General features: G+C 45.1%; 1 protein-coding gene across 1 annotated transcript; it reads left to right on the top strand.

Moving 5' to 3' along the window:
• Window positions 1-2,110: 2,110 nt before the first annotated feature.
• C10H9orf131 (chromosome 10 C9orf131 homolog) lies at window positions 2,111-6,200 on the top strand. Its single transcript, XM_045562117.1, has 3 exons — window positions 2,111-2,341; window positions 2,739-3,456; window positions 3,904-6,200. The coding sequence occupies exons 1-3, from the start codon at window positions 2,111-2,113 to the stop codon at window positions 6,198-6,200; spliced, it is 3,246 nt and encodes a 1,081-aa protein (XP_045418073.1).
• Window positions 6,201-13,253: the final 7,053 nt, after the last annotated feature.

The following is a 13,253-nucleotide window of genomic DNA, read 5'->3' as shown; positions in this document are numbered from 1 at the left end:
AAAGGGAGCAAATGCTGCTTAGCTCCAAACAGCCTCTACTTTGTGGGAATGCAAGCCCAGCGTTGCCAGATTTTGAGGGGGACATATTATTATGTATAACCTACTGATTTACAATATTGGCTATTCATTCAAGTTTTTTAAAAAAAGCACTGTTGGCCACATTGTCTGAGTCAAATGTTACATATCAGTAGGTCATCTTTATGCCTTTCAATGGTTTCAGCTGCTACGTAATATGCTGCTAGATGTCAAATTTACATCTCCCCCATAGACTGCTCTCCCAAGTTTCAGATCCATGTATCTAAGCATCTCTTGCCTAGCTTTACCTTGAGGCATTATAGGAAGCTAAAATGGAACCCATCACCCCCCCCACCACAATCCTAAATTGGTTCCCAGGTCTATGTTCCCTATCTCAGTGAAAGAGCACCAGTACAAATCCAGTTTCCCAAGTCAGAAACCTTGGAGTCATTCTCAACTTCCTCTCTCCCCCACCCCATCCCCTTGGTAACCAAGTCTTGGCAATTATATTTCTGGAATTCTACTTGAATCTATTATTCTCCATTCCTGCCATCACTACCTTGGTTCAGGCCTCATTTTTTATTTTGCTTTAACTAAAGCAAGAGTCTCTCTTGCCCTCACTACAGCTACAGTGTTATATTTCCAAGAAACAAACTTGATCCTGTCCCTTCCCTATTTAAAAGTCTTCAATGGTTTCCCACCACCTTCAGGACAAATTTCCAACTTCTTATCCTGGTATTTAGGGCCCTTTGTGATCTTGTCTTCTAGGTTCACCTCCTACCACTTCCCCAGCTCCCCCGCAATGCTACAGCCAAACTGAAATACTTTCATTTCCATAATGGGACATGCTTTCCCTGCCATAGCATCTTTATGCAGGCTGTTCATATTGCTTCATTGTCCTTCTCTCACTCCCTACACTAACCATATCCTCATTTTCTTGGTTCCTAAAACCAAGCATTAATCATCTCTTCTGGGAAGCACCTCCCAACAAGCAGCCCTCTTCTCCAGGCTGGCAGATGTCTGTTTTCTGCGCCCACAGTAGCCTGGGCATATCTCTATTTTCATTGTCTATTACTTCACTATTTCCCCCTCGGAAATGGGACCTATTTCAGTGCAGAGATTGTGTCTTAACTTCTGTCGCCTCAAGACTGAGCAAGGTATCTATCTGATCTGTAATAGGCACTCAATAAATGTATGTTGCAAGAAGGATTCAATCAATCTAGTCCAACTCATGGTGCCAATGGAGAAACTTCTCTTGGTTTCTCAGGATGATGTGACCAGCCAGTGCTATTCAGTGACAGAGCTAGAGAACCCAAGTCTCCTTACTTTCAGCTCGGCACACTTTCTACCATACTAAGCTGAACTTTGACATGGGGCAAGAGGAGTGTTAAGTCGTACTGGAAAGGCAGGGATTGAAGTTTGGCCCTGAAAGAAAGGGTTGACATGGAACAGAGTGATGGTTTTAGGGGAAAGTGGAGCAAATGAAGAGAAATGGTCAAGCACATTTGATTTATTTGTCTCCTTAACATGAATGCTCAAAAGATCTCAGCCAATCTCAGGCAACTGTCAAAGAAAACAGTTCACAGCTAACACGAGCATAAAAAAGAGGGGATAGACCCCACCTATTAAACATAGAATGAAGTTTGTAATCAGAAACTTTAAAAGAAATAAATTTTTAACATAGCATACACTATGTACCAGGTATTATTCTAAGCAAATACGTTTATTCATTTAACCCTCAAAACAATTTATGTGGTAATAATATTACCCCATTTTATAGATAAGAAAATTGAGGTACTGAAAGATTAAGTAGTTTGAGGTTTCACAGGTAGGAAGTGGCAGAGCTAGGATTTGAATAAGGCAGTTCAATGCTACAATCCATGTCCTTAACCACAGTGCCTAAAGCATAATTCCGACCTTGGCAATCAAGACAAAAGTGGATCACCCAGATTTCACTGTATGAAGTATGAGTTGTATTTTTTGGTCCTACATGCAGGGAGAATGCTGTTAGCTCTGAATCCATGTGGGGGATGGGAGTTCTTTGTTCTGTGATGCAGTGATGACCTCAGGGTAAACTGCCACTAGACTGAAGAATATGGAATGGCTGCCGGAGGACTTGCTCGGGGCTGGAGGGGATACAGGCCTTCTCTGGAGCCAACTGACCCATGCCCTGGCCTGTAGATACTGTGGCAGCAGCTGCCTCCAGAGTCCAGGGAATCTGGTGACACTATTCTTATTCATGGTTTGGCAGATCCGGAGGTGGTGGCAGCTTCGGAGGTTGCGACAGCTCTATCCTTGGTTCTCTGGGGACATGACGAAAGGCAAGGTGGGTGACCACTTTACTATAGATATGCAGCTGGATGAATGACTGTTGACACCACATGTGAGGTCAGGTGAGGGATCATTGGTATGGATGTGGGCCCAAGTGAGGGACTGTCAGCCCTAGATGTGAGGCTGGCTAAGTGACCATTGACACTAGATTTGAAGCCAGGTGAGTGATCACTGACCCTAAATGCAGGGGTATGTGAAGGAATGTTAATCTTCCAATAAGGACTAGGTAATGACCTTTAATACTGGATGAGGAGCTGGGTGACTGCTGACTACAGATGTGGGGCCAGGTGAGTGAGTGTTCACTCTGGATGTGGAGCAGAGACTTTGGGCTTCATAATAAATTTGTGTCTCTGAAGGCTTCATGCCTGATAGTGTCTTTCTGTACTCCCCAGGGCCTATCACTTCTGTACCATGTGGCCTTTCTTGATAACCTGTGGAAGCAGAAATCACAGGTAGAAGAGGAAGAAGAGGAAGAAGAAGAGGAAGAAGAGGAAGAAGCAGAAGAACAAGAGGAAGAAGAGGAGGCATCTCTGGGTCCACTAAAACCATGTTCTCCTGCCAAAGAAGCTCCCAATGAACAGCAAGCCACCGCAGCCTCACCTGAGCCATCCTATGGTTCTGAGGGCCTCCCCAAGGCCACAGGGATACCAGAGCAAATACTCACGCAGCCCCCAAGCCCTTGCAGACCCTTTCCCACCTTCCAGATCCTGACCAACCTACCTGTGAGGCACAAGATAGGATCAGGGAGCCACCAGCACCACAGAAAAAGCCAGCTTTTCTGGGGTCTCCCCTTTCTGCACAGCGAGTCCTTGGAGGCCATCTTCCTGAGCTCAGGTGGCCTCTCTCCCCTGAAATTATCTCTTTGTCCTTCTGTCTTTTTCAACAAGCTTACCTTCCTGCCTAGGTCCAACCTGTTGCTTCCCCAGTATCACTCCCCAATCCAGTTTCCTACCCATGAAGCCCATACTATGGAAGACCTGGAAGAGATGGCTCTCAGACCTCAGCTACTTCCATCTCCATCTTCTTCTGTCCCATCACCACCCTTCCATCTTAAGCCCTTGCCTATGGACCACAAGCGATTCCTATCTAGCACTGAGGCACCCACACAGTGGCTTGCACAGCAGAGAGAGGTTGCTTGGGTCTCCAAGGATCAAGCCTTGCACTCACAGCCTGAACTCCAAAGAACCAGACCCTCTAAGCTTTTCTCCTCATCTGAGGCCTGGTGTGGGTTGCCATGGGACCCCAGCCTCCAACTACACAACCTGGATTCACCCTCTGCTTCTCTGCTGTATCCTTCTAGCCTTGTGGGAATCCTGACTAGGTTTGAGGCCCCATGGAAGACTATGGGACAAAATGAAGACCCCAAAACCTTCGAGCCAGCAATGCCAGCTCCCAGCCTAACCCCAGCCTCCCTGCCAGAACTCCAGAGAGTCAGCCCTATAGAAGGCATGTTTGGATCTAAGGCCCTCTGGGAAACCACAGAGCAAAAAGAGAATTGTCAGATATCTGTGCCCCCAAATGTGTCCCCTTGCCAGCCCCCAGTTCCTATGACAGAGCCTCAAGGAACTAACCCCCTGGGAGATCCCCCTGACTATGAGACTCAGGGGGAAACCACGGGACACAAAGAGAGCCCCCAAGCTTCTGAGCCTCCAATGTCAGCCCCCTGCCAGCCCCCAGCTTCTCTGTTAGAACCCCAAAATGTCAGCTCTGAAGGAGGTCTTCTTATACCTAAGGAATTCTGGGGAAATATGGGACACAAAGAGAACCCTCAGGCTGCTGAGTCTTCAATGCCAGTCCCCGGCCCTCCCCTAGACTTCCTCACAGAGCTCCAGGGTGAGAGTCCCCTGGAAGATCCATCCAGATACGAGCCCCAGTGGGGATTCAGAGAAAATTCAGCAAACTGCCAGGCTTTTGAGCCCCCAGCCTTGGACCCCAATCCAGGGCTCCATGGAACCAGCCCTGCATGTGTCCCATCAGGATCTGGGATTCTACGGAAGGGTGTACAGAGTAGAGAAAATCTTTGGGTCTCTGCAGACTCAGTTTTACCTGCCAGCCTTCCCTCAGCCTCTCTGCTGCAATCTTTAGTAATGGACCCCCAGGGAGTTCTGTCTGAATCCAAAGCTTTGTGTGAGACCATGGGGCAGAGAGAGAACCTCTGGGCATCTGACTCCTCAGACCCTGCCCATAGCACAGCTCTAGCCCCCCATATAGAACCGCATAGAATAAATCCTATGGAAGGCCTCACCAGACCAGAAACTACAAGGAAGGACACTGAGCATTCCAGGAATTCCCCATCTCTGGCTCTCAGCCCACCCCCAGCTCTTATACTAGAGCCCCAGAGAGTTAGCTCCATGGGGGTCCTGTTTAATTCTAAGGCTAGATGTGGGAACATAAAAAGGAGAAAGAACTCCTGGGCCTCTAAGCTCCCAGCTTGCAGCTTACCCCAAGATCTGCATGTAGCCGCCCCCCTGGGAGTCTTGCCTGACTATAAGCCTGCTGGCGAGGATGCAGAGCAGAAAGAAAACTGTTGTGTTCCTGTGTTCCCAGGTTGGGGCCCCAGCCCACGGCCAAACTCTGTTTCAGAGCCCCATATAAATGAGCCTATTCGAGACCAATGCAACTGTAAGCCTGAGGGGGAGGCAGCAGTGGAGCAGAGAAAGAACTGCTGGGCCACTGAGCTCCCAGTCTCCAGCTCACTCTCAGCTCCCCTACCAGAGCCACACATTGACCTTGAATTTGTGTGGGGAGGCGCACAACAAAAAGTCCCCCAAAACCCCAGCCCTCCAGAAGTTGAACCCCTGCAGCCAATACCCTGGCTTCCCAACCTAGCTGAAGCTGTGAAAATTGTGCCCACCCACCCTGGCCTACCCAAGGGAGAGATGTTTCCAGGGACTAAGGCTGAGGCCCCACTCTCCCAGAGAGAGGCTGTCCCAAAGGTGCTCACTAACCCTGGGACCCATGCTTGGCACTGGAGCAAAGAGTTGGAACTCAGGCTGAAGACACTGCAGCAGAGCCCTGCTTCCAGATCCCCTGGCCCAAGTCAACTATTTTGTAGCTCCCCTGCCTTGAGCTCCACAACTCCAGACTCCTGGGGACTCTCTTCCTGCCCCCCACAGATTTATCTCCCTAACCTGTGCTCCTACTCTTCAAGCTGTCATCCCCCAAAAGTTCAGAGCACAGTACCTCAGTCTATCCAAGTCCCCCACTGTCATCACTCCCAATCCTCTTTCCAGCCTCAGCCACAAGGGTCTGGCAGAGCAGAACAAGGGCCTCAGAGAGAAGAGAAGAGGAAGGGGAAGATGGTGGTTCTGGTCCCATCCCAGGAGTCATGTGTACACATGGAGGCTGGTGAGATCTATCCAGGCCCTGGAGAGCCCTCAAACTCTGAGGTTCTGGCTTCAGGCAAGAGACAGGACAAGGCTTCAGCCCTATCTTCAGTCAAAAAAGGCGAGAGCTCAAGAAAACCCAGAACTGGAGACCACGGAGGAGGGAATACAAGATTGGGGTCACCCACAGTCACAGGGAAGAGCCACCCTGCCCAGGCCCAAAGACTAGTAGAGGCTCCTGTAAGCACACTTTCCCCAAAATCTCAACACAGGGGCCAGAGCTCTCAACACACTGCTCTTCCCCAGCAGCTTCTCCCCAAGGCTTTGGGTCCCCACAACCAGCTGGGGAAAGAGCTGAGAGCTGGTGACATCCAGAACCCTCGTCACTGTAAGCACTGTCCTTGGGCCCACACAAAGAAGCATCTCTCCTCCCCCACACCCCAGGCTCACCTTACCCAGGGTCTCCAAAGAGTGTTAGCCAAATTTTTGGGTAACCAAGGATTCCTGCTCACCAAATCTAGCCCGTAGAAGGCCTGGTAGTACTGGCACTTACTACCCCAAGACTGGAAGCCAAGCCAGGTAGAGGGTGGGGAGATAAGCAGAGGAAATCCTAATAAACTAGCTGAACTAGACAAATTCCACTCATGTCTTCTTTGGAGTCTAGGGTACTGGGAAAGTCAGTTCCCCTTCTGCTGCAGTTTCCCTCTGGATGAAGTCCTAGAAGTAGAGAGCTCAGGATTCTGAAAGTTTAGTTTTCTTTTATAGACATTCACAGATAATCACATCTGGAGTCTACACATCCCTACTCGACAGGGAGCAGAGCCCAATACTGCCTTCGAGAGGGAAAGACTTCACAGCATGTGAATAGAAGAATACATCCATTCACCTGAGCACAAGTAGTCTGGGTCTAGGCAGCTGTTCTTGGTCCTTGGGTATGGTTCTCTTCTTCACCCACCTGACCCACAAGTTCTGCATATTATGTTTCTGACCATTCCTTCTTAGCCGTCTGCTCTTTTCTCTTTATGGGTTGGCTCATCTATCCCCAAGGCCAGGAAAACAGGTGCCTTTCCATATGTTTAGTAACCATTTGGATTTCCTCTATAATTTGCCTGTTATATCCTTTATCCTGTTTGTTGGGTATTAGTTTCCTGCTATAACAAATTACCACACAACACAAATTTATTTTGTCAGAAGTCTGACACAAGACTCACAGAGCTAAAACCAAGAGGTTGGCAGGGCTGCATTTCTTTCTCTAGGCTCTGTGTAGGATTTACTCCTTGCCTTTCCTAGTTTCTAAAGGCTGCCTAATTACTTGGCTACTGCCCCCCTTCCTCCATTCAAAGCTAGCAAAGGTAAGTCAAAGGTCTTCTCACATTGCATCACTCTGACCTCTTTTGCCTTCCTTTTCTGCTTTTTTTTCTTTTTTAGAGACAAGGTCTCACTCTGTCACCAAGGCTGGAGTGCAGTAGCTCAATCATAGCTCACTGTAACCTCGAACTACTAAGCTCACGCAATCCTCCTGCCTTAGCCTCCTGAGTAGCTGGAACTACAAGCATGCACCACCACACCTGGCTGATTTTTTTTTAATGTTTTGTAGAGATGGGATCTTACTATGTTACTCTCAAATTCCTGGGTTCAAGCAATCCACCTGCCTCAGCCTCCCAAAGTGCTGGGATTACAGGCCTGAGCCACCGCACATAGCCCCTCTTCCACTTTTAAGGACCCTCGTGATTACACTGGGTCCACTTGGATAATCCAGGACATTTTTCCCTATCTATCTTAAAGTCAGTTGATTAGCAAACTTAATGCATCTGCAATCTTAATTCTCCTTTTTCATGTAAAATAGTATATACACAGATTCCAGGGATTAGGATGTGGACATCTTGGAGGGCCATTATCCTGAGTACCAGAGATATTAACTCAACCTGTTATGTATGTTGCAAATATTTTCTCCCAATCTGTAGCATATTGTCTAACTTTGTTTATGGTAACTTTTACTGTACCAATGTTCAAAATTTTTATGTAGTTAAATCTACCAACATTTTACTTTATGGCTCTAAACACTTTCTTCTTCTGGAACTTTTATAGCTTTATATATTTATATTTAGATTGCTAATATAATTTTTATGGTATGAGGTAAGAATCTAACTCCCCTTCTGAAAATGATGTCCAATTTACCTATACCATTTTTAAAAATTAGAATGCATCATCTCTTATTCAACTTGTCCAAAAACCTACTCATTTTTCCCTTAACCTTTTCCTCCAATGTGCTCATTCCTATCAAAAGGCATCACATCCACCTAAGCCAGAAACCGGTCATCCTTGATTCCTCCCACATCTAATCCATCATCACAGCTTGTCAATGATACCTATGAAATGTATTTGAAATCCATCTTCACCTCCCTCTCCATCTTCACCATCCCTGTCTTAGTCCAAACATCATTTCTGACTACACTGGTTGTCCTATTCCTTCTAATTCATCCTCTACATGGCCACAATTCTCTGAAGGTCAATTGACCCAATCTGTTCAACAAGTGTCATAAAAGTTTGAGTAAAACGGCAGGCACAGTGGTATATGCCTATAGTTCCAGCTACTCGGGAGACAGGAGGATTGCTTAAGTACAGGAGTTCTGGGCTATGCTGACTGGGTGTCCGCACTAAGTTCAGCATCAATATGGTGACCTCCTGGAAGTAGGGGACCACCAGGTTACCTGAGGGGTAAACCAGCCCAGGTTGGAAAAAGAGCATGTCAAAATGCCATCAGTGGGATGGCGTCAAAACGCGTTGTAATGGCATAGTGCCTGTGAAGAACCACTACACTCCAGCCTGGGCAACATAAGACCATCTATTATTTAAAAAAAAGTTTGAGTAATAGAACCTAACAGATGCAACTTGTAATCTGAGATTGAATGTTGGTTTGATCAAAATAGCTGTGAATGACATTTGGGTCACTTGGGAAACTCTGAATATGGTATGGCTATTTGACTGGCTCCTAACCTCCAGAAAATTTACTGAAAGGGAAAGATTATTGACCAAAAAAAAAAGTTATAAAGCAGTATGATCTACATTTGGTTTTAAAAATACCACATGTATAGACACACACATTTATACACATACACAGAAAAGGATCCAGATAGGAGTGCAAACTAGTACAACCTCTATGGAAAGTAATATGGGGATACCTCAAAGAGCTATAACTAGAACTACCATTTGATCAGCAATCCCATTACTGGGCCTCCACTCAAAGTAAAAAAAAAAGGCATTTCATGAAAAAGACATCTGCACTAGAATGTTTATAGCAGCACAATTCACAATTGCAAAGATGTGGAAACAACCGAAGTGCCCATCAATACATGAGTGGATTAATAAAATGTGGTAGATGTATACCATGGAGCTCTACTCAGCCACAAAAAACAGTGGTGATCTAGTACCTCTTGTATTATCCTGGACAGAGCTAGAAGCCATTCTACTAAGTGAAGTATCATAAGAATGGAAAAACAAGCATTATATGGACTCACCATCAAAAATTGGTATTAATCAACACTTATGTACACACACAGTAGTAACATTCGTCGGGTGTCAGGCAGGTGGGAGGGGCAGGAGGGGATAGGTATATTCACACCTAATGGATGCAGTGCACACTGTCTGGGGGATGGTCACACTTGAAGCTCTGACACGGGTGGGGCAAAGGTAATATAAGTAACCTAAACATTTGTACTCCCGTAATATGCTGAAATTAAAAAAATAATAAAGAAAGAAAGAAAGAAAAAGATCCAGAAAGATAAGCACTAAAGTCATTAAGATGATAACCTCTGGTTATTAGAAATATTATTTTTTTTTAGGCCGGGCACCGTGGCTCATGCCTGTAATCCTAGCACTCTGGGAGGCCAAGGCAGGTGGATTGTTTGAGCTCAGGAGTTCGAGACCAGCCTGAGCAAGAGTGAGACTCCATCTCTACTAAAAAAACAGAAAGAAATTATCTGGACAACTAAAAATATATAGAAAAAATTAGCCGGGCATGGTGGCACATCCCTGTAGTCCCAGCTACTCAGGAGGCTGAGGCAGAAGGATTGCTTGAGCCCAGGAAGTTTGAGGTTGCTGTGAGCTAGGCTGATGCCACAGCACTCTAGCCCAGGCAACAAAGTGAGACTTTGTCTCAAAAAAAACAAAAAAATAGTTTTTTAAAACTGTGGCCCCGTATGGTGGTTCACACCTATAACACCAGCACTTTGGGAGGCCAAGGCAGGAGGATCACTTGAGACTTGGACTTTGAGTCCACCCTGGACAACACAGGGAGACAGACCCCATTTATACAAAACATAAAAATAAAAAAAAACTAGCTGGGCATGGTGGTGCATAAGCACCTGTAGTCCTAGCTATTCAAAAGGTGGGAGGATTGCTTGAGCTCAGGAGTTGGAAGTTACAGTGAGCTGTGATCGTGCCACTGCACTCCAGCCTGAGACACAGAGCAAGATCCTGCCTCAAAAAAAAAAAAAAGAAAAAAGAAAAAGAAGGAAGTGAGGTTCTATGAGGTCAAGCCCAAATTCTCAATCCAGTGCTCTTCCCACTCTATCATATACACTCTAGTCTGTATATTTGGTTGAAAAAAAACCACCCAGTCAGAAAGTACATAATGTTCCTCTCCTTCCTCTGAACACCGCTATTCTGTTCCAAAGCTTTATTTAGCCCCAACCTGTCTATAGGGTCTGAGTCCAAAACTCACCACCTGCTGGCCAAAGGCGGAACTGAAGGTACTTTCCCTCCCCCACTACTATGGTCTCAAAGATAATGTACTTCTGAATTTCCACTTGACATGGGAACATTTAATGAATCTACGCTTCTCTTGATACCTTTATAAAAAATCTGGAGGAAGTGGCAAAAAATAAAAAGGAAAATAAAAAGAAAAGAAAAATCCAAATCCTATGTTCTTAAGTCTTTTAAAACTCTTAGTAGGTTATAGGGCTGGGCAAGGATAAACAAACCACTTAACATTTGCCACAGGGGCAGGCAGGTGGAGAAAAAAGAAAAAAAAAATTTGTGCCACAGTTCAGTTGAATGAATAATTGGCAGACCTGTGTTCTTCATGGGCATTGTATGTCCACTGGACTCTCAGAGCAATTTGTAACTGATATCTTAAGCTCCAAATATATCTTAGGATGTTAGGTTTATAATTTCCACTTTTGCTTTTGCCTCTATGGCATACTGTTGGTCCTTCATTTCATGCTTTTTTTTTTTTTTTTTGAGACTGGGTCTCATCTCACTCCATTGTCTGGGCTAGAGTGCAATGGCGTCGTCATAGCTCACTGCAACCTCAAACTCCTGGGGGCTCAAGTGATCCTTCTGCCTCAGCCTCCCGAGTAGCTGAGCCTACAGGCACATACCACCACACCTGGCTAATTTTTCCTATTTTTAGTAGAGATGGGGTCTCGCTCTTGCTCAGGCTGGTCTTGAACTCCTGGCTCAAGCAATCCTCCCACCTTGGCCTCCCAACTCCTGGCCTCAAGCAATCCTTCCACCTTGGCCTCCCAACTCCTGGCCTCAAGCAATCCTTCCACCTTGGCCTCCCAAATCCTGGCCTCAAGCAATCCTCCCACCTTGGCCTCCCACAGTGCTAGGATTACAGGTGTGAGCCACCAAGCTCTGCCCATACCATATTCTTGATCAGAAACCTATCCTGTAATCATGATTAACCTGTAAGAAGTGATTAGCTACCATAAAATCACATCCAATTTCCTTCTAGGAATACTGTGAGGGGAAGACAGACTGCCTATACAATTTGCCTCTTGGTATATGGATATAGAATTCTGCAGTTTAGAAATCATTTGCAATCATTTTATCAGATTAAGAAACTTGAGACCTCAAAAGAGCTAAGCATCTTGTTTATAGCTACACTGCTGTAAGCACAAGTGCCAAAACTAGAACCAGGCTTCCTAACTAAGACTGGCCTCTGGCTACAAGTCTTCTCTTGGTTTTTCCTAAAGAACCTACAGAGGTCCAACTGTCTTCCCCACAGACAGACTTTGTGTGACAAGTGAAAGCAAACCAATTATTCTAACACAAATTTCTATCACCTATCAACAGTATCTCTAAATATATTCAGGGGGGAAATGATACTTACCTCATGTTGTTTCCATAGCTTGATGAAGAGGCAGTAAAGGTCTTTCCCTCAATAACCTTGCCTTTGGCCCTCAATGAGGTTAGGATGCCAATCCACAGAGATGAGACAGAGGGACAAAACTGAGTGGGAAAAAAGACTGAAAGCTAAGCCATCAGGAACATCTAAATGGTGAGAGGTCCCAAGGAGGACCAAAGACAGAATCTGGTGGAGAATATGTCATGGAAAACAAGGGACAGAAATTTCAAATCCCTAAAGTGCAAAAAAAAATCCATTTCATAGCACATGAGTTCCACAGATGCTCCAGTTTAATCAACCAATTTAAGTATTTTGTATCTATGTAGACCAGAGAGAGCTGGTCTTTCTTGCCTAATATAAATCCTAGGACAACCAATACTGGTGGCAATCATACTCCCAAAAGACACAATTACAAATACCATAATCCCAAATGTTGAAATCCCAAAATATCAAAATTCCTAAAGTCTAAATCCTCAAAGGCACAATCCTGAAAGATTAAAATCCTGAATGTTGAAATCCCAAAAGCTAAATTCTAGGGAAGGGATTAGCATATTTTCAGTTGTACACAGGATAGTTGTATCATGTTACAGGGAACTATTACCTTGTTATTGTCTTTATTGGGAAACTAAGTGGGCTTAAAGAGAGGCTAATGGCTGGGTGCAGTGGCTCATGCCTGTAATTCCTGCACTTTGCGAGGCCAATGAGGGAGGATCACTTAAGGCCAGGAGTTTGAGACCAGCCTGTGCAACATAGTAAGACCCCATCTCTACAGGGGAAAAAAAAAAATTAGCTGGGCATAGTGGTATGTTCCTATAATCCTAGCTACTCGGGAGGCTGAGGCAGGATAGCTTGTGCCCAGGAATTGGAGGCTGCAGTGAGCTACGATCATGCCACTGCAGGCCAGCTTGGGTGACCCTGTCTCGCAAAAGAAATATGTATGGGTATCAAATTGACAATCGGTGGACTTAATTTTATCAACTTAACAGGATTAAAAAATACCTAGAAACCTGGTAAAGCATTATTTTAGGTGAGAGTATTTCCATAGATTAGTATGTTGAGTCTAAGTGGACTGAGTGGGTAAAATCTGCTCTCAATATTGGCAGGAACCATCCAATAACAGAAGTCCTTGAGAGAACAAATACAGAAGGCAAATTGGGTCTCTGGGAGTTGGGACAGACTTGTTTTCTTCTGCTGCCTTGGACATCAGAAATTTGACTCCACAAAAGTGTAATAAATACCATGTTGACTTTTTAAGCATTGTGCATGCATGCAAAAATGTTGAAACTTCCTCAATAAATGAAGAGACGTCTTTTTGTACATCTGCATTTGGAAAGGACAAAATTAAGGCTTCAGCTCTTTAGGAAACTCAGTATGTATGTGGAGACCACCTATCAGTTTTTGATCCATCTCATTAAGACTTAGGTTGTCTGTCACTGTATTTCAGATGA

The sequence above is a fragment of the Lemur catta genome, chromosome 10, assembly GCF_020740605.2.
Source record: "Lemur catta isolate mLemCat1 chromosome 10, mLemCat1.pri, whole genome shotgun sequence".
NCBI lineage: Eukaryota > Metazoa > Chordata > Mammalia > Primates > Lemuridae > Lemur > Lemur catta.
Note: the sequence above shows the minus strand (reverse complement) of the source record. Positions and strands in the feature narration are given on the sequence as shown.